Source organism: Pteropus medius, unplaced genomic scaffold (genome assembly GCF_902729225.1).
Source record: "Pteropus medius unplaced genomic scaffold, Ma_sr-lr_union100, whole genome shotgun sequence".
NCBI classification, from domain to species: domain Eukaryota; kingdom Metazoa; phylum Chordata; class Mammalia; order Chiroptera; family Pteropodidae; genus Pteropus; species Pteropus medius.
In genome coordinates this window covers 7,524,081-7,546,140 of record NW_024342471.1, presented here as the reverse complement: position 1 = coordinate 7,546,140, position 22,060 = coordinate 7,524,081, and the positions used below count along the sequence as shown (strand labels likewise).

The window sequence follows — 22,060 nt, the reverse complement described above, 5'->3', positions numbered from 1 at the left end:
ACAGATAGGCTCCTCCAATGGTTACATTTTATGTCACTATAGTGTAATATCGAAACTAGGGAATTAACATTGATAAAATGTGTGTATAGTTCAATGCTATTTTATCACATGTGTGTATATTTGTGTAATCACCACTGCAATCAAGACATAAAAGTGTAGACACCTTATCTTTATTCTCCCTGGTTTATAATACGGTTGTCTTAAATATTTCCTTAATATATACTGATGACCATATCAGACAATGCTGTAATTTTTGCTTCAACCACAACACATAATTAGAAAACTCAAGGAGAATTTCTAATGTATTTACTTATATTTTTACTCTTCCCATTTTTCTTTCATCTCTCCTGATATCTCAAGATTCCTTCTTTTATCATTTTCTTTCTGTTTCAGGAACTTCTTTTAGCCATTCTTTTAGGGGAGATGTGCTGGAGACAAATTTGCTTCATTTTACTTCATTGAGAATATTTTGAACCCTCCACTCTTCATTTCAGAAGGATACTTTTGATACATAGAAGATTGTGCATTGAACAAGTTTTTTTCATTCAGCACTTGAAAAATGTGCCACTTCCTTCTGGCTTCTGTGGTTACTGATGAGAAATCCACTGTCATTGGAATTTTTCCCTTATAAGTGAGATATTTCTCTCTCACTATTTTCAGGATTTTTCCCTTTTTTTTTTTTGCAGGATACGATGGGTGAGGTCTGCTCAGTTTTTTTGAATCTGTAGGTTTATGTCTTTTGTCAAATTTGGGGAAATTCCAGCCATTACTTCATTCTCCTTCTTTTTCTCCTCTCATACTGTGTTTCAGATCTTTTGTTATACTCCCGTCAAGTCCCTGAGATTCTGTTCATTTGTTTCAAGTCATTTTCCCTCTGTTGTTCAGATTAGGTAGTTTTTTTCTTTTGTTCAAACTTCAAGTCACTGATTCTTTCTTCTGTCCTCTCCATTCTACCGAATGAGTTTTTAATTTCATTATATTTTCCAGTTCTAAATTTTCCATTTAATTCTTATTTATATCTTCCATTTATTTGCTGGGCCTTAAAGTTTTTTTGTGTGTTATAATTGCTCATTGAAGCATTTTTATGATAGCTGCTTTAAAATCCTTGTCAGATAATTCCAGCATTTTAGTCAGCCTAGTTGATGTCTGTTGGTTATCTTTCTCATTTCGGTTGAGATGGTCCTGGTTCCTGGAAAAGTGATTGTCTATTGTATTCTGGATATTTGCAATGTACCTCCTTGGGTTCCAAGGTCATGTAGTCAATCTGTCTTCTCCCCATCCTTCAGAGTCTTATTTCTGTTTTATATATAAAATTCAATGTTTGTTGCCCTACTTGTCAGGAGGAATAGGAAGTATACCTTTCTGTTGTGCTTCTGAACTAGACTTGCTATTTCATGACCACGTCATTTCCATTAAACTGATGTAACTTAATTTGGCTGCTTTCAATTTTTTTTGGCATTATAAATAACAAATTGATTATCTAGGTCCAGATTATTATTTTGTTAGGATGAATTTCAAGCAGAGAAACTTGTGAGTCAAAGGAACATTGCCAAACTACCTTCCAGAATGTATATTCTCCAAATAAGTCAGTGGAGAACAAAACATTTCTCTTTACCTTGCAGTGGAAATTGGCCATGCTTGCTCCCTGGGATAGTTAGGGACTATCGGCACTTTGTGTGCAAACCGCAGCTACCTAATTGTGCGGACTTTTCTAACTTGGCTAACGAAGTCTCCTCCACAGAGAATTATGGTTCCACTTACACGGGTCCACCAAAATCTTAACCATTCTTTTTATGCACAGAAGACTAAATAAGGCTGTCTTGAATAGGAAATACAACAATCTAAAGATGTTCATTTACTTCTAAATTAGACAAAGTTTTCAACAAGATGGTAGCAAAACTAAAAGAAAAAAGAACTGAATGGTAAATTCAAATGCAATATACATAAGATAATCAATCAAATTATCTATGAATAATGGCAGTTTTATTGATCTTGTTCCAATCCTTATATCTTATTTGGTAGGCTAGAATGTTAGGGATTACACTGAATAGAGGAGACATCCTTTTCTGGTTGCTAGTATCAGATAGAAAGCTATCAAAATTTCACCATTAAACATAAGGATTACCTTTTTTGTTTATATGTCATCAGATAAAGGAAGTTTCCATAGACTGATGCTTGTGATCCCTCAAAATCTGTATGTTGAAACCTAATACCCAATGTGTTAGTATTTGGAGGCAGGGCTTTTGGGAGTTGATTAAGTCATTAGGGCAGAGCCCTTATGAATGCACAGAAAAGGAAAAAAGGAGATCTCAGAGAGCTCCCTTGCCCCTTCCACTTTGTAAGGACATACTGAGAAGACCATCATCTATTAACTAGGAAGTGGTCTCTTGGACTTAATAGCTTCCAGAAATGGGAGAAATATTTCTAAGTCACCCAGTCTATGGTATTCTAACAGCCTGAACAAAGTAAGACACTGATCTTAATGAAAACCCCAGTAAGTGAGAATTGATATAACATTTGAGAAAACCATTTGGCCCTATAAACTAAATTTATATGCATACCCTATTAAATTCGATTTCAATTGTCCGGTGTGATGCTTGAGCTCATGTACTATGTATAAGAATGCTCACAGCAACATTATTTGTAATAGCTCCTACACAGAAAACAGTTAACATAGCAAATCCAAAACTGGTAACCTTAGAAAAGTCTGCTCGCAAGGTTGGGCAAATGGCTGGCATCTATAAACTTAGCTGACAGACTGTTTCCTACACTGATATAAAACTTTCCCTAACTGAAAAAGTGGAAGTACCTCAAGTGTCCACCAATGGATAAATGGATAAGCAAAGCATGGCATACACATACAATGGAATATTATTCAGCCATAAAAAGGTAGAAAATTCTGACACATGATACAACATGGATGGACCTTGAGGGCATTATGCTAAGTGAAATAAGCAATCCACAAAAAGACAAATACTGTATGACTCCACTTATATGAGGTACCTCGAGTAGTTAAGTAGAATGGTGGTTGACAGGAACTAAGGGGAGGAGAGAATGAGGAATTTTGTTTAATGGCAAAGAGTTTCAGTTTTGCAAGGCGAAAAGATTTCTGGAGGTAGATAGTAGTGATAATTGCACAATGAAAATAATTAATACCAATAAATTTTACACTCTAAAATGGTTGAGATGGCAAATTTCACGTGTATCATCATACAATCTCTTAACGATATAAAAAAAAGTTAATGCAAGCATGGCCATTTGACAATTTGCTACATTTATATATGCTTTCATAGCTAAAAACTGGTTTACTTTTTTTTTTTTGACAAATGAAGGCTGTTATTTTTTCTTTTACTCTTGAAATTATCTTTAAGCATAGATTCTACTCAAAGTAATTTGTTGCTGAAATTGGCAATAACATTCTGATGTCTGCTTTGTTTCCAATTACAATTCAAACTCATTTTGACATTTAAGGCCAATTTTATTAGTCTAGATCCAGTAGGACTTTTCAATAGTAATGTAAAATTTGACCAATAAATACTTTTTCTTTTCCAGAACAAAACCAAACTGCCCCACACTGGTGGGGGTGGTTCACTGTGCCTACACTGTTTTTGCAAACAATATGGTTTATGCTGAATACTAGTTTTCCTTCTGGAGTCTGGAATTTCAGTAGGTGCTAGGCAAAGAGTGCCTATGTGCCCAGACCCCAATAAAAACCTTGGGCAATGAGTCTCTAATAGGCCTCCCTGGGCAGAAACATCAAACACATGTTGCCACATTTTCATTGCTGGGATAGTAGTCAGCTCTGTGTGACCAATCATAAGAGATAAAGAGCATAAGGAAGCACATGGATTCCTGCAGATTCCAACTGTGTCTCCTTTATGATCCAGCTGTGGATCCTTATAATACCTCTGTAATAAATCATAGTTGTTGAGCACAACTATGTGCCAGGTCCTGGGAATGCTTCTAGCAAATCTGAGCATGGGAGTATAAAAAGTATAAATTGTGGTATAGTTCTACAATAAAACATAGTATTAGCAATGAAAACCAACAACCTACAGGTATATGAAAAAACAAAGATTGAATCTCAAATGATTATGTATTGCATTTTGCTTTGTATGAGTTTTCTTCCACACTGGAATGATAATTGTTTAAGGTAGCAGTTCTTACTCAAACTTTTCAGTCTTAAAATCCCTCTTATTAGTATGAGTTACATCTACCAATTATCATATCAGAAACTAAAACTGATTTTAGAAAAATATTTATTAATCCATTTCAAAATAACTATATTTTCTCAAAAAATGGAGTAAGAAGAATGACACTGTTGTTACAGTTTTGCAAATCTCTTTCATATCTAGCTTAATAAAGGACAGCTAGGTTGTCCTAGATGCTTTTGCATTTACTCTGTAGTGACATCCTGTGTCAGGCAGCCTCCAGAAAATTCTATCACATACTCACAAGAGAATAAGAGTGAAAAGGCAAGAAACATCTTAGTATTATTATGAAAATAATTTTGACCTCTTGGACTTCCTAAAAGAGGTTGGAACCTCACACGTCCTTGATTACACTTTGAGAACTGCAATGTTAGTTTAATACTGTGATTCATCTTTATCACATATGGAGGCTAACATGCAGGAATATGGGTTCTTTTATAAATATAGGAGGTAAATCTTGAAGAATTCTATTCACAAACATTGGAACTGGTGGAATGTCCCTTGCATACACTGAGGGTCAAATATGCATGAGAAACTGAAGAATGAAATCTCTTCGATATATTTATTTAAGACCATGAAACTTTCATTTACTTTTTATTTTTTTAAATTTTTTAGGTGAGGCAACCCTTGGTTGACCTCACAGATTGCAAGGACCTTGTCAGGTTACAATCTCTTATTTTTTATGCCTACAGCACCTGGTCGTCCTAGGCCGTCTCCCATCCAAGTACTAACCAGGCCTGACCCTGCTTAGTTTCCGAGATCAGATGGGATCGGGCTTGTTCAGAGTGGCATGGCCACAGACTACTAGCCTATGAAACTTTAAATTTTACAAATTTTTATTTTCAAAATTAAACTCACTCATCTTCCTTTCTCTCTAGTTTAGAAACAATGCATCATGCACTGACTCTATTAACAAAACTTCGTATTAATTTGGTAGAACCCCAGTGGACTGTTGAAATTCAGTTTTAAGACAAATTCAAAGCTGCTACTGGAATGAAATTAACACCAAAAGAAACAATAAGGTAAAAATTATAGATTTGTTTCTTTAATAAACACTTTTATACACAAATAAAATACACGAATCAACAGTTTTATACAAGTTATATAATAACTAATCTAGTCTGTAGATTTTGCCATATTGCTACAGGTTTGGGAGTGAGCAGAAATGTTACAACCTCTCTGTTGGTTTCGGTTCTGAGACATACTCAGGCGGATGTTGACAGTGATGCTGTACTTACCACCAGTGCTAGCACAAGAGTCCGAACCTTCTCCCCAATCTCAGGCGAGATGTCATTGCCAAACTGCTGCAGAGTGGTGAGGAAGCGTTTCAACTTGCTGAGCTGCCGAGCACCACAAGTGGCTGGCAACTGTTGATTTGTTAGTGCCGATGATGTCGAAGAGGCAGGACCATTGCTGAATCTCTGTGGTGGTGACGGGGCACCATTCAGGGTAGGAGGAGAATGGTTGGTGCCATTGCTTACTAAAACAAAGCCAAAATGAAAGACTCAGTTTAAATGCCAAACACAAGGATCTTCGTTGAATTCTTCTTGTTTATATTCTCCTTCATTTATTCATTTGAATTTTGTAAAGCACATGATAAAAGAGTATACAAGGTATTGTTTCTGCCCTCAATGAAACTGCTACATATTCAGACTGTCAGGTACAAAATAACAGAATAATGTAGATGTGTTAAAACAGAAGTGCATAGTGTTAAAACAGAAGTGCATAGAGTGCTACTAGAGCACAGAAATGGGACTCTATAGGTGCCTTGGGCAGGAAGGGGTAGATAGTTTTAAGGCTTTCTGCCACAGGTACTGGATAAGATGTGTCTGGGAGAATATATATTTCCAATGACTCATGCCCATCTTTTACGTCACATCTCCTTCCCAATATTAGCGTCCCAAAGAAGCTGGGTAGTCAATTTAGAATGTAGCATGTGAACAAGACACCCAGAAAACAGAGAGTTATATTAATATAAGAAATGTTTTTCTAGGCTGTAGGTGTAATGATCTATTCCTGAAATAAGGTATACATCTCTTTGACCATTCAGAATATTTTCACCCATCAGTCAGTTGATCTCTGCCTTGACAGTGCTAGAATAATACTGCCAAAATCTTAGCCATTAAATAAAGTATTTTCTAGACAACATACAGGGTATTCCCATTCTATATTTCTGGAACACAACCCTTGAGCTAAGTTCTTAGCAGCATTAAGTAAAAATCTTCTTCACTAAACAGTGAAATAAAATTACCTAGTGCCTGAAAGTCAATAGATATTCATTTACTCATACCCAGGCTTGAAAGTCTAAGAAGGTAAAACTGTGCCTAAAAATAGAAGAAAAAATTGAAGCCAAGACTTAAGCCAAATTTAAAGAACCCATTCATTTAATCTTTATGTGAGAAAACTGACATTTACTTATACTTTGCCTAATGTCAACTCATTAATCATGAAAAATCTTCCACTTCCCTTCTTCTTTCTCCAGGACAGTCACAGTTGGCTGACCATCATTATTCCTAATTCTTGACTGGCCTTTATGATTTGCATTGCCTTAATTAATTGTATACTTCTTGATGAACACATTACACATCTGTGTATACTGTAATTAGCTAATTTTTGTAAACTGTATACACATTGGCTTTGCTCATTAGCTAACAATGTTAAGTGTTCAGAAAAATGATGCTGAATATGACTCACTGCTTAAAAGACTGTTAAGATTGAGAAAAAAATGGTGATTTCTGTGTCTTCCATTAAAAAAGATTACTAGAGCTACTGGAAAGAAAGCTCAACACTCAACCTCAGCAATCCAGAAAATTAGTTGCAATGGTCTGCCATTTCTGTGTTCACGGAAAGGTCAATTGCCATTGGAGAGCTGCCCTCTTTTGAAGCAGCTCATAAAAATAATATACTGCTGTGCTTTTAGCCACCCTGATGCTCAAACTTCTTCACAGCTTCCTTAGTGAAGGCATATGATCACATTTACTGAAATAATACCACCCTAAGTAGTCAAACATGGAGGTAAAAGGGGCTAGGTTTATGTATACATATTCGTATTATCTGTGTCTCGAAATCTGAATGATAGCCTGGGTTTAAGTCTGTTTCACTTCTAGATAGTACTTATATCTAAGGATGAATAGCTTTGAGATAGAAAATAGAATTTACGAAAAAAGATATCAAATTTTATTTTATTCATGCTGACTCAGATTGCTACAGTTGCCACTCACTCAATTTCAAATGTTTTGGGAAAATAATTAAAACTTCTATTAAAGCTATATATCTTAGATTCTCTTCTCCTCCATTTAAAAATAATAAACATTCTTGTGGGAGTATATGCTACTACACTGGGTTTTAGTTTCAATTTCCTTGATAACTAGTAAATTTGAACAACTTAGATTTACTGGCTAATATAATTCTTATGTACTGAACTGAGTCCTCCACAAATTCTTATGTTGAAGTTTGAATTCCTCAATAACTCAGAATGTGATTACAGTTGGAGATAGGGCCTTTAAAAATTAAGTGAGGGCACATGGGTGATTCATAATCCAATATAACTGTTGTTGTACTCATGAGAAAAGGACAACAAGAATGCACATGGACAGAGGCAACGTTGTGGGAGGGTATAGAGGGAGGTGACTTCTGCAAGCCTGGGAGAGACACCTCAGAAAAACCAAAAAACCTGTTGACACCTTGATCTTGGACCTCTATCCTCCAGAACCGTGAAAAATTAAACTTCTAATGTTTAAGTCACCCTGTCTGTAGTATTTTAGTATGGCAGCCCTAGCAAACTAATACAGTAATTATTCTCTTTTGTAAAGAGAATTACATGACAGTCCTGAACACTTTTAGAAGTAGTTTGATAATTTTATGAAACCTAATTTAATTCCGATAAATCAATATAATTTGAATTCATTATTTTAGAGCCAAAGAAATTAAGATAGCTACTTATCAGCCAAAGAGTATGATAAAATATTAAGATCATTAAATTTCCAAATGTCTAAATTAGCTAAGTACTATTCTCAGAGGGCACAAGCAATTTGTAAAAGAAATAATCAGATATATAGCTCTGATATACATATATATGTAAATATATCTTTTAGTAGCCATTTTAAAAATGATGAGAATGGTATATGCAGAAGGCTTTATGGCAGTCACTTAGATCCAAATGTCACTCTCAACCACAAACTCAAGTAATTAAGAGGTCTCACATGCTGTAGGAGTAAATGACACTGGCCTGGGTCCTCCGGGATTTATTGGTGGGAGGGGTGGCATGGTGGGAGGTGAGGATCTTGATTGTATCTTCACTTCCACAGGCGATCCAGGCATTGCTGGCACCCTTTTCTCAGGACCAACTGTGGAGAATTAAATAAACGAAGGTCAGAGTTGTCTATAAAATAATAAGAATGGTGACAATAATTTAAAATAACATGTTATCCTAGAGGATTGAGAAGTTCTGAAAACAATTTAATCGGCTGAATGGCGTAGTCCCCAGAAAGATATCTACCTCTCAATCTTTTGAACTGTGAATGTTTCCTTATATGGAAAAGGGTCTTTGAAAATGTAGTTAAGGGTCTTGAGAGGTGGTGATCATGCTGGGTTATCTGAGTGGGCTCTAAATCGAATATAAATGAAACCCTCATTAGAAGAATTGAAAAGACACACACATAAAGAAAAGAATGCCTGGAAAACAGACGTAGCCACACAGAGACTTTGCAGTATGACAACAGATGAAGAGATTGGAGTGATATATCTACAAGTGCAAGAATACCAAGGATCTTGAGCAGCCACCAGAAGTTAAGAGAGAGGTATGGAACAGATTCTTCTGAGGCCCCAAGAAGGAATCGACCCTGCTATGCTACTATCCCCCCACCCCCAACCTTCAGAGTTTTTTGCTTTAAGCCACCCAGTTTGTGAAACTGTTATGGCAATCCAAGGAAACTAAAAGAAGGCAGCAAGGTCAAGAGTTGATTATGACTAAAGGTTAACAAGTGAGGATAGTGGCTGGGAAAGAAAAAAAATGAGGTCTACGGCCATGCCACCCTGAATATGCCCGATCTCATCTGATCTCGGAAGCTAAGCAAGGTCGGGCCTGGTTAGTACTTGGATGGGAGACGACCTAAGAATACCGGGTGCTGTAGAAGTTTAGAAAAAAGAAAAAAATAGAAAAAGAAAAAGAAAAAAAAAAGGGTTATTAATTCAGCTTATCTCAACTGCATCCTTTCTTAACTTCTGTTTATAAATGAATCAAATTAGTGTGTGTGTGGGAGCGGGGAGATAATAAGACTATCTAGACCCATAGGTGTCAACTGTATGGAATAGAAATAGAATTATAATCAGTTGTATCTATAAATTACTACGAATGATGAAGTACTTAATTTTTATACATATTAACTATTCTAAATAGGAAAAAAGAGGTAGGTTCAACATCTTTGACACCAGGCATATAAATGTTGCTTATGACATTTGTTCAAAAAGATGAAAAGTAGAGATGATTCTAAACTAAGCACAGGCTGCTTCACTCATGAGATAATATATAAGCAGCTGTTTGATAACATTAGACAGCACCAAATTCCAAAAAGAAGATTTGACAGATTAAACCTAATGATGTCAGAATTAGGTTTGAGCTAATATGAATAAGACTTGATACTGAAGAGTAAGATTCTATTATTTTTAAAGTTATTTTTCCTCATTAAATAAAACCTGTTATATACTTGGCTAATAATAGGGCCAGGGTTATCATAATCATCTTTAAATTGAGCTATTTTCCTCTTAGCAGTTCCAAAGCTTTTCACTTAAGTACCATGTATTTTTTCTCCATTAACTGCTGAACTTAATGTTAAGTACAAGAAATGAAAACCAAAGGTTCAATGAGAATGTTAAGTCAAAGATTTCTTTTTTTGTGAGATCACAGCTGTAAACACAATACATACAAGAGTATTCATGACACTGGCAACAGGGCACATCTTCGCACATTCATGGGTCCCATCTAATGAGGAAAATATCCCCAAATATTATTTTTAATACTTCAGTATGTCACATTTTGGGAAGAGATATAATGAATACAGAAAGTCAATCAAGGAAGCGATGCCCCCAAATTGCAAATCCCACAACAAAAATGTGCCACTCTCTGAGAGCCATGTGGGCAACACTCTGCCAGTCTCCACATCTCTCTGTCCGGAATATTTTTTTTGTAAAATTGATGGTCGTCCTGTCTGATTAGTGGACTAATGAGCTGTTGGTTTGCCTTTTTTCTTCTTGACAGTATTTTCTTAATGCCCTTCAGAGAACAGTTGACACATTTCCAGCTCTTCCATCTGGGGCCCAGCTTTCTGAAGGATGGGGGTTGGGGCAGGGAGAAGGAAAGGAAGGAACTGACAGTTGTCTCACACTGTTCTGTGTTGTGTACGGTGTGCAGCAACCTAGAGGGAGCTTTTCTTCAGACCACCTGCTTTTACAGCACGGGCGCCAAAGAGGCCTGAGGAGGGCTTTGCAGCGAGATGTGTTTTAACATTCAGCACTTGGCAGAATAAAAAACTCAGAGCAACACAACTGAAGAACACTGAATTATATACCAATTAAATGGTATATATAGACATTGGGCAAAACCCAGCTCCCAGAGTACTGTTTACAGATTAAAACTACTCATCTCTTGCTCATGTCACTACTCACGAACCTGCAACAGCAGTGTTATTCCTCATGCTTCAAGCAATAACATCATCTAGCAGAAAAAGCTGAGTATGAAGACTGAGAGAGTAGGTGTGAACTCTTATTTTGTTATGAATGACCTGTATTAATTTTGTCAAATTATTTCACTTTTCTGGGTCTCACTTTCAATGTATATAAAATGAGAAATAAGACCTATATGGTGAGAAAGATGGTAAGGATTAGAGATAATGCCTAGACTTGTACTAGGTATAAAGAAGGTACTCAACACACAGTGATGATGATTACAAAACTCAAAAAACCAGTGTCAAGTTCTGATTTTATCATACATCTAACTGTGGGATCAGGTCCAACTTAATATTAACATTCATTTCCCACAGAAAAATGGGTATATTAGCAATAATTAATCCATCTGATCTAAGAGAAATTACATAGAATGATCCAAGAATTGCAAAAGCACCGAGTACAATGTAAGATGGTATTTTTGTTGGTGGCTTGGTGGCACAAATGCACATCATGGTGTAAGAGATCTATCTAGGTGGTTGATTTATCAGTAGTTGTTCAGATAGTGGATAAGGGGTACACTTCAAAGTAGGCATTTTAACAATCTGCTTGGTGGCTGTGACATGCCGTTATGTCATCACTGTTAAGAGTGAATTCATTTTGGAATATTTATAAAACTGATGTTCACGTTTTATATTCTAGCTGGATCCCTTGAAAGAAACAGCCATATATGTTGAGCCCTTTTAAATTGCAGAGAACCTTAAGAGTTCAAGGAGAAGAAACTCCTTTCTTAATTGTGACTTGAGCCCATGAATACCATTGCTCAGACTATCAGAGACTTAAAGTATTCAGTCCTAGAAAATCAAAATAACCCTTAGTTTTGTCATAAAGGCTCAAATTGATTCTAAACATTGTTTTAAGATTCAAAGTAACTGATAATTTAGTCAATCTGTGAGTTTCTGCTTTGGTTATTTTAAATATTTGGATATACATGAATTAAAAACTAAAATTCGAACATATGACTACATATACTTCCCAAATCACTGATGGTTCAAACACCTAACCAAGTAACTTTAGCCAAACAACTTGAGCTAAAGAAGAGTGAACATGGAAAGGTATGTATGAATAGTAATTTTACTTCTTCACTGTATGATATGTTGAAGATGTCATGAAAACAGAAAACTGATGAGAGACAGAACAAAATAAAAAGTTCTCTACGTGAAAGCAGTGTTATTTTTTTCCACATAAGAATTGGAACACTTGAACATGAAACTAGAATAGAACTATTCCGTAGCTGTAAAAGTAATAATGGACATAAACAAAAACATTCCAGATGAATGCTATCTGACAAGAATCATATGTGATAAATTGCTCACAAATGAGGGCGTTTACAAAAATTACTGTGAGGCTGACAAAGAAACAAGAAATAGAAGAGGTATAAATAAGAGATTAGGAAATGCAATCATCTGAGAGGAATCGGATTAAAATTCTATTAGAATTAATCATTTCATTTGGCCATAGAGATGTTTATCTAAGCTGAATTTTGGGTAAAAGAAGATATAGTCAAGTGATCCTTATTATCATCACTGAGAAAAATGAACTGAATATGAAGCTTTCAAATGCACAGTACAGGAATTCTGATCATTCCAAACAGGTTGACCAAAGAAGTCACATCTGTTTCTTTAAAACAAATCAGACTCCTAACTAAGAAACAACTGGGAAGTTTTAAAGAGAATTATCTTTGGAGGCAGAGACAAAGATAGATGATATGTCTAAGCATATATTTATATGGTTCAAAAATCAGTATAAGAAATATTCCTTGCTCCCGTTCCTACATACCCCACCCCATAGGTAACTATTTTAATTAGTTTCTTGTATATCTTTCCATTCTTTCACTCTACAAATGAGCAAAAACAAATATAAATTTTTATCCCACCCCTCATTTATACAAGGGTAGCATAATTACATTAAATCAAATGGTCCTAATAATGGCCTCTCTGTAGCAATGCCTTTTGCAGTGCCTCAGGAAGTGGGGTCTATTTCCCTACCCCCTAAATCTGGCCAAGCCCTCTGACTTGCTTTGGCGAATGTAATGTGATGGAAGTGACATAGTGCCAGTTCTAAGCATCTCTTAGAAGTCTCTGATCCTGCCATTAAAGCAAACGCAAACTAGTCTGTTGGATGATAAGACCACATGGAGCAGAGATGAGTCGTAAGACAGCTGATCCTCAAACATGTGAGAGCCTGAGTCTGATCTGCGACTAGCTGACTGCAGACATATGAATGAGTTAATACAACCAAGTACAGAACTGCCTAACTCATAAGTAAAAAATAAAAGTTTTTTGTTTCAGGCCCCTATGTTTTAGCACTGTTTGTTATATGGCAACAGACCAATAGGCAACTGATCTTTACCATATAGAAACTGTACTGCTCCTTGGTTTTTTGTTGTTCGTTTTACAATTATAGTATGTCCTAATTCTTAATTCCACAACCTTGTTTTTAAATAACAGATGTATGATATTCCATTGTGTGGATGTACCATGGTTTATTTAAACAATCTCCTACTGATGGATAACTGGATTGTTTCCAATCATTTAGAGCTGAATTTTGAGGCTCTCCAGATCCCATGCTACTGACTGCCCTATACTTTCCAGGTTTGGGGAACAGATAAAGTAAGACAGGGCCCTGAGTTATGGGAAAGCCAGATATATTCAAATGTGTACAAAGTACTAAGAAAATAAATAAGTTGAAATGTTACTCTGCATGAAGGCCATAGAAGTTTTTACAGACCATTAAGTAATTTACTGGGAAGGCTAACATGGGCTTTCCAGGCAGCACCTAAGGAGAAAAGGGCATTGTTGAAATCAGAACCAAGGGAAAAATCAGGAAAAAGATTTCCTTGACCACAGTCTCCCTCTTTAACGATTGCCACGTTCGGTAAATGTTTTGAACGAGTAACTATTGGATGAGAAGCATTTCCAACACTGGCGATTTTAATTTGCTAAAGATAGAAGGAAGAATATCAAATTACTGTTGCCCTTATATAACGGCATATAAGGCTGGATAAACTGATTATGCGCAAAACACACATTTCTTATCCTTACAGCTCTGCCACAAACCTGAGAACACATCTAACTTTCTAACAACAGTCATGCTTCATATACAGAGACAGCCAGAAATATGTTTACAATGACAGAAAATTTATCATTCAACAAAAACTGAGGCATAAGGACTCAAATAACAAAATTACCAGAAAATATTCTGTAAGGAACCCTGAAGACAGAGATCAATTAAAACAAATTAATATTTTGGTATACACTAACAATAGGGATTGAAAAACAAACTTTTCCATTCCAAATTTATAAATACATTGGAAAATTAATTATTCTAATATATTCCTATGGCTAAGGGATCAGCAAACTTGTTCTGCAAAGGGCAAGATAGGAAATATTTTTGGCACTGTGGGCCATATGGTCTCTGTCACAACTATGTATCTGCTGTTGTAGCACAGTCTAGACAATACACAAATGAATGAGCTTGGCTGTGTTCCAATAAAACTTTATTTACAAAACTAAGCAGTGAGCCATAGTGTACCAGCCCCTACTATGGCTGATTAAAAAACTGGAAAAATTCAAATGTGTAATTCTTTATTTCTATCTATAAAATCAATTTTTAAAGGTCCACTGAAGTGGTTCATCTGAATAGCATTTTCATTTTCTTAAGATGGAATATAAAGAGACCTTTACTTACTGACCTCCAAGAAAAATAATATACAAAACAAAACAAAAAAATATTTAGACGGCATTATCTAAAGAAAGAATACTAACAACATGAAGTCAGAACTGAGGAGTAGCAAAGATTAGGCTCGTTATGGGATGTTCTTTTAAAAATCACACAGACCTAGGAGAACTGCAAAGATGACTAGCATACCTGTGAAGAATCACTTGCTTCATTATGCTAATTTCCTCCCTGGTCATTCCTCTTTTCTCTATCTTCTACCAGTGCCATCTGACCCCATACATAGAGATGCTCAAAATATGTAAATAATTCTAACAACTCAGTAATAACAACAAGCAAATTTTAAAAGCAAGCAAAAAAATTTAACAGTTCCCAAAAGAAGGACTATCATACTAGTCATCAAAGAAACACAAATTATAACACATCGACTAAAACGAACACACTACTGATATATATCCAACAACACGGATGCATATCTAAAGCATTAGCCTAAGTGAAAGATGCCAGACACATGATAAAACGACATACTGTATTATCCTATTTATATAGAACTTTAGACAAGACAAAGTTAGTGATATAAAGCAGATCAGTAGCTGCTTGGGATGGATGGGAAGAAACTGATTATAAAGGGGTATGTTGGAGGCATGATAAATATTTTTATGGTGATAGAAATATTCTATATCTTGATTGTAATAGCACTAACACAACAGCTAAAAGTCAAACTGTATACATAAAATAGATGAATTTTATTATATATAAATTATACCATAATAAAGCTGAGAAAAAAATTAGCAAACTAAATCAGCAATGTTTTTTTAAATCATAATCGAGTTTATCCAAGAAAGCAAAGATAATTTAATATTAGAAAAATCCAATATAATTTACCATATTAAGATTAAAAGAAATACCTTTAAATTACCTCAATAATTACAGAAATAGAAGATCAATTCCTTAACTTGATAAAGGGTCTCTTCCAAAAACCTATATAAAATGTAATACTTATTGGTGAAATATTATAAGTGCTGCCTGCCTTTCAACTCAGAAAGAAGATAAATATGTCTAGTATCAATGCTTCTATTAACATTTACTCAAGAGTCAATCTAAAACAGCAAGACTGTTAAAAAGGATATGGAAAGAAAATTGTCCTTTGTACACACCAGATGACTTGCTGTGTAGAAAACCAAAAGAATCTAACAGTTACAATACGCAGGTTCAGCAAGTTTGCTAGATAGACAGACGACCAAGCTTTTAAAAATTGCATTCCTATATACCAGCAAACATGCAGTAATTTCTAAAAGGTCTGAATATACAACAAAAAAATATAAACGACCTGGGAATAAATCTAACACAAGCTACATATGACCAGAGAAGAACATGATGTAAGTAGACTGAAAGACATAAAAGAACACAAATAATTGGAAAGATCTATTATGATTATGGATAGGAAGATTCACTATTACCAATATTGTCTCTTCACTTTAATGTATAATTTCAATGTAACATGTTAAAAATCTGGCAGCAAGACAATAGACAACTGTGGCATATTCATAAATAAAATAGTCACTATTAAAATAAGTGAACTATAGTTACCAAATGAATAAATTCCAAAAAAATTAGTGATACTGAAATTGTAGAGAAAAAGAATTGATACAGGAAAAATACAGATAGTGAAATACTTTTATAAACTCTAAAAAGAACAACAAAACTTACATATAAGGACTCAATTTATATATGTATATGTAGTAAAACATACTTAAATGCAAGGAAATAAACATCAAATTCAGGATAGTGACTACTGCGCAAAAGGAAGGAAACGGACACAGTCACAAATTGTAGTTCTAATGTTTTGCCTCTTTAAAAGATCTGAGGCAAAATGTAAGAAAAACATTAAAATTTGACAAAGCCAAAAGTGGATACATGAGTATTTGTTATACTGTGCTTTTTTCTTATTTTGTAAGCTTGAAATATTTCACAAGAAAAAGATCACTGGCTACAGTGGGGAAAATGGTGAGATCATAATGTAGGAAGAGACTTCTTAAAAAGTTGTTATAGTGAGAGATGACGGTGCCCTGGGATGGGAGTAGCAACAGGAATGGAAAAAAGGGGGTGGATTTCGAAGATATTTAGAGTTAGAATAGGTAGGACTTGCTGATTGATTAGATGTGGAGAAAAAGTCAGGGTAACATTTGGAATTATTGACAGATAGAGGTAACTAGAGGGAGAGTATGATGGAGGGGAGAGATAAGTTCAGTATATAGTGAATATACTCCTTGGCCTCTGAGATAGCCAAGAGGAGGATTGCAGTTGATAAATTCACAAGTTTGGAGTTGAAAAGAATAGTCTGATCTAGAATGAAGAGTTATAGATATAAAAATAAGAAAATTCCAGCTATGAGATTGAAAGAAAAAGCTATGATGTTTCAAAACACAACTAAAATAAACTATGGCTGATTTTTATCCTTGACTTTTACTCCATATTCAGTGTGGGTTAAGAATAGCTAGAAACTATTATACACTAAATATTTATTCATACTTTAATAGTTTATTCAGATCCTCTTCTTCAAGCTAGTAATTGGTTTCTTTGGATTGTTTGAAGAGTCAAAGATTTATAACATGTTTACAAGCCCCTAACCCTCACGATTTCCTGTTTTCTGCAATTTGTCCATACTGTTCCACAGAAAATTCTGCTTTGCATTTCTCTGCTTATGTTTTCAGTTTCCAATTCTGGAAAGCCAGGCTTGGCTACCCATGTCCATCTTCTATCTAAACCAAAACCCTCTTAGGACAATTCCATTCATAGGCAAAGTAAGAGAAAGAGAGGAAAGGATGGAAAAAGGAATATGGTAAGAAAAGTGTTACTTTTATAGACTGGAATATAAAAAAGAGTATAGTTGATCTTTGTGGAATTTTTTTTTTTTTTTGGTATATTTGTCAGGGCTACAATAACAAAATATCAGACTCAGCAGCTTAAATAACGAAAGTCTATTTTCTCACAATTTTGGAAACTAGAAGTCCGAGAGGTGTTGACAGGGTTGGTTTCTTCTCAGGCCTCTCTCCTTGGCTTCCTCTCCCTGTGTCTTCACATAGACTTTTCTCTGACATATTTTTGTCCAACTTTCCTCTTCTTATAAGGACACCAGTCACAGTGAATTAGGGCCCACCCTAATGACCTAATTTTAATATAATCAGTACATTAAAGATCCTATCTCCAAATTCAATCATATTCTTAGGTACTTGTGGTTAGGACTTCAATGTATAAATTTTTAGGGAACACAACTCAGTCCAATAGTGGAGATGGGGAGAGATTTTTTAAAAAAATGCAGTTAGAGTAAGGATATTGAACAGCTTTTCCTGAATTGAATTTTAGTATCCTCTTTATTCATTCATTCATTCAAAAATAAGCGAGTACCTACAAGGTATCTTACTGCTGAGAACAAAGCAGTAAATAAAATAAGAGTAAATAAAAGAGCTCAAAGAACAATTCTGAGGTTTTCAGCCTGAGCAACTGGAAGGATGGAGAAAATGTGAAAGGAAGATGAGTGGAGGGATAGTTAGAGACCAAGGACTAAGTTTGAAATGCCTACTAGATATTCAAATGGGGATGTTGGACATATAGCTGGATATAAAAGTCTGGAGATAGGGCCTGGAGTGGAAAAGTCTGAGCTCATGATTAAATGCTGTCAACTGATGAAATATTGATGTTATTTAAAGCCTGAAACTGGGTATCTTAGAGGATGAGTATAGAGTAGAGGTTCAAGGACTGATCTGTAGGTACTCCAATTTTGGGGGATCATGGAATTGAGAAAAAAAGATTGAAAATGAGCAGTCCTGTGTCAAGTCATGCAGTACACCTTAAACTCATTCAGAGCTGTATGTCAATTATATCTCAGTAAAACTGAAATGAAATTTTTAAAAGAAAGAAAATGAGCAGCCAGGGAAATGCACTGTGAATTTCAAGGTGAAATATACAAATATTCATATAGAAATACATTCTAGTTGTTTAGGTTATTATTATAGGGACTGGACCTTATGATTAAGAAAAATTTTTTAAAACCAATTATTTTAAAACTTCAGCCGCTGTCAAAATTATCAGCAATCAAGAGTATAATTACAAAGAAGGTCAGAACAAACACATTATTTGTTGCAAAGTATACAAAAGCATTTAAGAGACTGCACACAAATCTCACTCCAGAATTTAACTGGAACAAGAACAATGGCTGAAGTTTCTTAGACCAGATAAAACAGTTAAAATCAAATTTTCCTTCCTCCCCAGTTTAAGACTATCTCTTAACTGAAGCAGAATATATATAATAAATATGAAAAAGCTTACTTGCAACAAAAATTAGATGAAAAGGGCAGTTTGACAAATGGACCAAATTCTAAACCAACTCTTTATGTCCTTAAAGCGTCAAAGGCAGGCTATTATAGAAAGACTGAGGATGAAACTAGAAGATGTGACTGAATCTTGACTGTTCTGCCAACTTATCAGCTGTGGTCCCTTGAACTAGTCACTCCAGAGCCTTGCTTTTCTCATCGGTAACATAGAGGGAAAGGAAGTGTTGCAAGGCCAATAAAATAAAGAGCTCTCTTACGCTATTAAAGTATAAGATATTATTAGACAACTATCCATCAGAAATGTATTAACAATCATTATGTCACTCATACATTGAAAGTAACTAAAGGGTCTCTTCCAATGCTAATGATTTTAATATTTAAAGATATGTTGTAATTGGCTGCCAACATCAAAACCCTGTTGATAACCTTAATGCAAGTTAAAAGCAGCAGCAACACAGCTGACTTGATAATGTAAATAGGGAAAAGTGAAATATGGATTGTTGCTTCCCAGCTCCAGCAAATGTTTATTTGGAATAATATAGTTATCTACTCCAAATGCACACCATCTGTTTCAAGTCTCCATCAAGTTAATATTTCTCACATGAACAAAAATGACTTAAAATTACATTTGATTAACATCTTGCCTTCCCATGGAGGTTATCCCTACCACAGTCTCAATCTACTGAATCTCAACCTCTTAACATTGTGCACATTACTATTCTGGCCAAACACATGCAGTCAAGTCAGATAATTCAGAGAATTAAGGCTGTCAGAGAATAAACTAATTCCAGTCTTCTTGGTCAAATAAAATCCTTCTTGCATGTTTTTCTGAAGGTAGCTTTCCTAAGATTAAAACCCAGGTCTCTCTGGTTCCATACACCAATGCATCTGTGCTAAAAGTTCTCTGGAACACGAAACTTTCTAGAATGGTATTTCAGTAAATCCTCACAGGTCAACTCTAAAATATATTTCAATAACATCACTTATCCCATCTCCACAGTTCTTACTATGGCTCAAGCCACTGTCATCTCTCACCTGTACTACTTCAACTGCCTCCTAGCTACTCTTTCTTCTTCTGCTTTTGTTCCTTCCAATTCATTCTCTTCAGGTAGCAGCCAAAGTGCTGATTTAAAAACTTCAAACAGATCTTTTCACAGATCTATTTAAACCCCTCTAATGGCTTCCCATCACTCTTGCAATAAAACACAAAGTCTTTACCTTGGCTTAAATGCAAATTTCTACCCAGCAGTTCTCAAAGTGTGGTCTGAGAACGCTCATTGGGGATTCTAGAGACTCATTGGGGAGGGTTGGATAAGGGGTGTGCACCTGTGCATGGAGGCTCAAAACAATTTTCATAATAATAAGATTATCTGCCTTCTTCACTCTTACTCTTTCATAGTGTATAGTGGTTTTTGTCCAGTGACTATATAATGAATGATAGCATAAGAGACTTAATACAGAAGCAGATCCGAGAATTCAATTATATTCTATTAAGCCAGTCATTGGAGATTTACAAAACTATAACAGTGCCACTCTTATTAAATGTTTGCTTTGAATATAAATAACATTTTATTAAAATGATTTTAACATGTAATAAGTTTATTTTAAAGGCATTAATATTGTAAAAATTTAATTTCTGATGGGAATGTGTGCATGTGTTTATTAACATAAAAATGCTCATTGGGGTGCATAATAAAACAATGCAAAGAAATTCTGAAACCAAAGAGTTTGAGAACTGCTGACCTAGCCCATGCCTATCTCTCCAATCTCACATCCTACCTGTTCTGCCCTCAAGATGATTTAGCTGGGCTGCCTTTCTTTCTACTTCTCAAATACAAGAGAACTCCCATTTCAGTGCCTATTCCTTTGGCCTAAAATTGGCTTCTCCCAAGTTGTTACATGGCTGGCTGATTATCATTCAAATGTCAGCACAAATGTCATTTCCTAAGAGGGAGTATCCTTAACTAAAATTGCTCTCCGCTCTTCCTATCAGACCATTCCATGACCTTGGTTTTCTTCATTGCACTTATTATCATTGCACCAATTAGACAAGTGTTTACTTGACTGATGGCCATCTTTGGGGAAATAAAAGCCTTGTCTATTTACCATCCCCTCAATACCTAGAACAAGAAACACCAAATCACAATGATCAAAATTGGCATACCTCACAGCTTGGCTGAACTTGAACTATCCTATCTCTCACATCTCCCCATTTTCAATGAGTCAGCACAATCTTGTCTCTTCTACCCCATACTCACCCTCAACTCTCTCTCTACTCTCAAAGCCACTGTCTTAGATTAGCCCGTCGCTTTTCAAAGTGGACTCTAAGATACAACCTATTCTGCATTCTCCTACCAGGCATCCATTTCACCAAGAACCCCTATTCTCTGCTGTCGTTTGTTCTTCAGACTGGCTTTCATGATTCTCAGCTGCTAAATCCATTCTCACATTCTCATGAACAGTTCTATGTATATTCCCATTAGCAGGGTCTCCTATAAGTCATAATCATCCCATGGTCATACCAACTCCATTTCCTAGACCTCCTTCCACTTTCTCTAGATACATTTAAATCTTCCCCAACACTTTTGTTCCAATTTGTTCGTCCTGTTTTCATCATCTGTCACCATGCCTAGGGCTAGAAGCAAGAATAGTGGTTTGATAACAATTGTTACTTGATCAACAGGAAAAAGAAGACCTAAAAGGTAAGTACACTATTTAATTCTGCTGAAGTATGATGTTAGTATTAACAGCACAAGTATAAGCAAGTTATGCTTACTCTAATTCTAGGCCACAGACTGTCCCATTAATCTTAAAAATTCATACAACTTTATTTGACATTCTGGAGACGAAGTAAGTATGTTTAGAACTATATGAATCCATTTTTAAAAAGAAAGATACTGCTCAAAAATACATGTACTATTAATGCATCGTCATACATATAATGAAGACAGTATATAATGTTATATAAATCATGAATCCATTAATCATGCTAACTATACAAAAAGCTGAATATGTTTTAAAATTGCTGGGGAAGATCACAGAAGAATACAGACATCAAATCTTTTGTTCATATAACTCTCCCCATAAGGCCTTTCCATCCCAAAGATGCTATATTTA

At 35.2% G+C, this 22,060-nt stretch overlaps 1 protein-coding gene and 2 pseudogenes across 4 annotated transcripts in view; 1 reads left to right on the top strand and 2 right to left on the bottom strand.

The window, feature by feature from the left end:
* Nucleotides 1-22,060, bottom strand: part of CBFA2T2 (CBFA2/RUNX1 partner transcriptional co-repressor 2) — a 123,666-nt gene that overhangs the window by 29,476 nt on the left and 72,130 nt on the right. For all 4 annotated transcript variants that reach the window (XM_039864089.1, XM_039864090.1, XM_039864091.1 and 1 more), the window contains exons 2-3: nucleotides 8,414-8,557; nucleotides 5,450-5,691 (exon numbers count right to left, since the gene is read on the bottom strand). In XM_039864089.1, coding sequence (XP_039720023.1) covers nucleotides 5,450-5,691; nucleotides 8,414-8,557 — 386 coding nt within the window. The remainder of the gene's footprint in view (nucleotides 1-5,449; nucleotides 5,692-8,413; nucleotides 8,558-22,060) is intronic.
* LOC120604099 (uncharacterized) lies at nucleotides 4,895-5,013 on the bottom strand (annotated as a pseudogene).
* Nucleotides 9,228-9,346, top strand: LOC120604286 (uncharacterized; annotated as a pseudogene).